We start from the raw sequence: 3,428 nt of genomic DNA on the forward strand, positions 1-3,428 counted from the left end.
AAGGATTTGAGGTAATCTAATTAAAAAGTATGTATATATGTGCATATATTCATTTAGTTCATCAAATAGTAACCTGAAAGTAGAAAGATTAAAACCCTACCAAGAGAAGGGGAGAACTCTTTTATAACTAAGCTTCATTTTACTAGAACGTTAAATTGGCCTTTCTTTTTAATAGTAATCACCAAGGAATTTAGCCACTTTTTATTTACAACTTGTTAAAAATGTCAAAGATTAGAAATGCAGATAAGTAAAAAAGGGCTGAGGAGATAGTTCCACTGGAAAAGCACTTGCTACACAAGCTTGAGGACCTGATCTGGATCCTCAGAGCCCATGTAACAGACACATAGCATGCATTTATAATCCCAGTATATGTTGGGCAAGATGGGAGGTGGAGACAGGAGAATCCACATGTGCTCGCGGGCCAGCTAGTACGCTATCTGGCATGTGTGGCAGCAAAAGAGACCCTGAGGTTGTCCTCTGACCTCCACATGCACACTGAAGCGTGCACATACCCACACTCACACAGACACACACATACATATATATCATAACATAAAACATTTTTAAATAAAGCAAAGATCATATTTTAGAATATTTTCAATCTTTTTCTAGATCTATACACAGACATTACATGTTAATGAATGACATAATCTTATTTTGCAAATTTCTTTTTCACTTAAAATTAGTGTATATCATAAACCTCTTTACATGTGAACAAATGGCAGCAAAGTATTCTGTAAGTGAATCTTAATTTATATAGCTAAGCTGATTGTTCAACTTTTGTTTCTAACTTTTTGCTACTATAAAAATGAAAATCACAACTTATCTATTTGTGTATATTATTATTTCTTTCTAATAAATTCCTAGAAAAGGAATTGTCATCTCCAAAGGTATAAACACTTTAAAATATAACATTGATTTGTAAGATTTATAAGTGGTATATATTAATTTCATTGAATCAAGCTATTTAAACATTATTTGTTAACACTTATCATTTTGAAAAAATGCAAAATATGAGCGAAATAATCAATGAATCATCACAATGCTACTATGATCTTTTACCATCCTCTCTAAATACAAAGCCAAATGTACCAGATGCTTATATGGGTGATTATTTCAGAAGACCATTGCCTAATCAAGGTTTAGGTGAGTAAAACAGGAACAGACAGAAATGTGTGGTCATCTCAATATAAGCAATATTAATAACGCTGTCAAAGTCTACATATTAAAAATTAGAACATTATCTTAAAATTGGTTTGTCAACCAACAGTTCACCTTTACAGATATTTTGAAGCTTAAATTTTTGTTTCTCTCTAGCTCTGAAAAGGCAAAGGGAAAACCAACAGAAATTCCTTATGTGCAAACTTGTTTTTAAAGCTTTTATTAATTCAATTTATTCTTTGACAATTTCATGCATGTATATGATGCATTCTAATAATGCTCATTTCCCACCATGTCTTATCTCCCTTCCACCCTGCCAGTCCCCCCTCTTCCCTACAAGTCCTCTTCCTACATTCATGTCTTTTTGTTTTGTTTTATGACCCGCTAAGTTTAACCAGGACTGTCTGTGTGAACATGGATTTGGAACTCTCCATTGGCACTCGGTGGGTATACAACGAGGACAATGACCCCGTTTCCCAAAATCTCTCTGTAACCAATAGTTCAGCAGGGAAGAGTAGGGCCCCTGAGACACTTACCCTTGCCATAATTGATTGTTGACATGAATATATTTTTAATAATTTTATATGACCAAAAACCCAGAATATTTTATCTCATTCTCTAATCTTTTCATTCCCAGCTCATCAAATCTTAAAAGGAAAATTTTTGAGAGTATATAGTCTTGGCTCTTATTCATTACAGGATCCAGATTCATCAGACAACCTTTTACTGCAATTAGTAACAAGTAGTTTACTAAATTGCAATATAGTTCATTCCCTTGCCAAAGAGCTTCAGCAAGGAAGCAATTATTGTGAAGCAGTCAAGGCTCTTTCCAGCAAGGCATCACTCTGAATAGTGGGACTGAAGTGAAGCTTCTGTGTGCTGCAATACAGGGCATTGACAGTTTGTCTTTACCTCACCTATGAATTAACTACAATTCTCTGTATCGAGCTAGAGCTAGTTGACTTGTAATGTTATGACTATTGGGTCCACATCTTCTAGGAGTTCATATAATGAAAAGAGAATGAGTACAATGCCAATGCCATCTTGACCCACACAACACTAGAGAGAATGTTAAATGACTATACTCTAAGCAAAAAAATAGAGTCTGTCAATGGGGAAAGTGCTTGCCACACACGCATGAGAACCACAGTTTGGATCCCCAGCACTCATAAATGCCAGGTGGGTGTCGTGGTCTACTTGTAATCCCAGTGCTCTTGGGGCAGGGAGCAATTGAGGAGGATACCTGGCATCAACCTCTCATTTCCACAAAAACCCACATACTTGCCAAAGCACCTACAGGCACGTGCTTCCATGTACATGCAAACATGCATACACACACGCACACACGCATGCACACACAGACAGAATAGAGGACAATGTACAGCATGCAGAAAATAATTTGAGATTGTCAAGGAAGAAAAAGTGGAATAGTATTGGTTTGAGACACTTAAAATGGTCTAGGGTGAGAGTTAAATCTGGCCTCACACACATCCACAGCTGAACCTTTGAACTGCGATCAAACACATCTACTCCTGGAGGAAGCTGATCTTTGGACCTGGCACACTCCAGATTCCTAAAACATTGTTTATTAACTTCTACTGACCTTTTGTAAGATGGAACCCCTTCCCCCAAACTACCCAGAGAGTGAGACATACCCAATATACTTTTTATGAGACATGTTAACTTTGCTAGCACCTATTAGAATCCCAGAACAAGTCATTTCACACTCCTCTTGCAGTTGAAAACTATAAATACAGCCACCATCTTGTAGAAGCCTAGAGCACACATTGGCTTGAATAAACCCTTTGTTCTCACATTCAGTGTCTCCATTTGCCTGTTAAGTTGACACGGGCATCATAAAGGAAAAGAGACAAAAGCATGTACAGAGACTAACTCTCATGAATCCAGGATGAGACAAACAAGAACTAAATCAACTGAAGTCATTGTTCTCATTCTCCCAAAACAATGCTTAGTCAAAAACAGTAGCTGATAAATTTGCCTAGCGCCACATGCATGATCCATGGGTCTCTTACATGCAGAATTTGAGACCAGTCTGAGCTACATGAGACCGTGCCTTAAAAAAGGGAGTTACACAATCTCAGAAAAAAAATCGACAAATATTCTCCCTCATATGTGGATCCTAGGATCAGACTCTGATAAATAAGTATGCAAACAGACATTACTCCAGGAACCAGGACAAGGGTAAGGAAACAGTGAGGTAAAGGAAAAGAAATAACCTGAAGGAGAAGAATAGTAGGCAACAGACC

General features: G+C 37.1%; 1 protein-coding gene across 1 annotated transcript in view; it reads left to right on the plus strand.

Annotated features, from left to right (window-relative positions):
- LOC115068523 (cytosolic carboxypeptidase 3-like) overlaps positions 1–3,428 on the plus strand; it is a 75,142-nt gene that overhangs the window by 36,088 nt on the left and 35,626 nt on the right. Inside the window, 1 exon segment of the mRNA XM_029558845.1 lies at positions 1,075–1,146. Within this exon segment, the coding sequence (XP_029414705.1) occupies positions 1,075–1,146 (72 nt within the window).

This window comes from Nannospalax galili, unplaced genomic scaffold (assembly GCF_000622305.1).
Source record: "Nannospalax galili isolate Female #2095 unplaced genomic scaffold, S.galili_v1.0 scaffold307, whole genome shotgun sequence".
In the NCBI taxonomy this organism is placed as follows: domain Eukaryota; kingdom Metazoa; phylum Chordata; class Mammalia; order Rodentia; family Spalacidae; genus Nannospalax; species Nannospalax galili.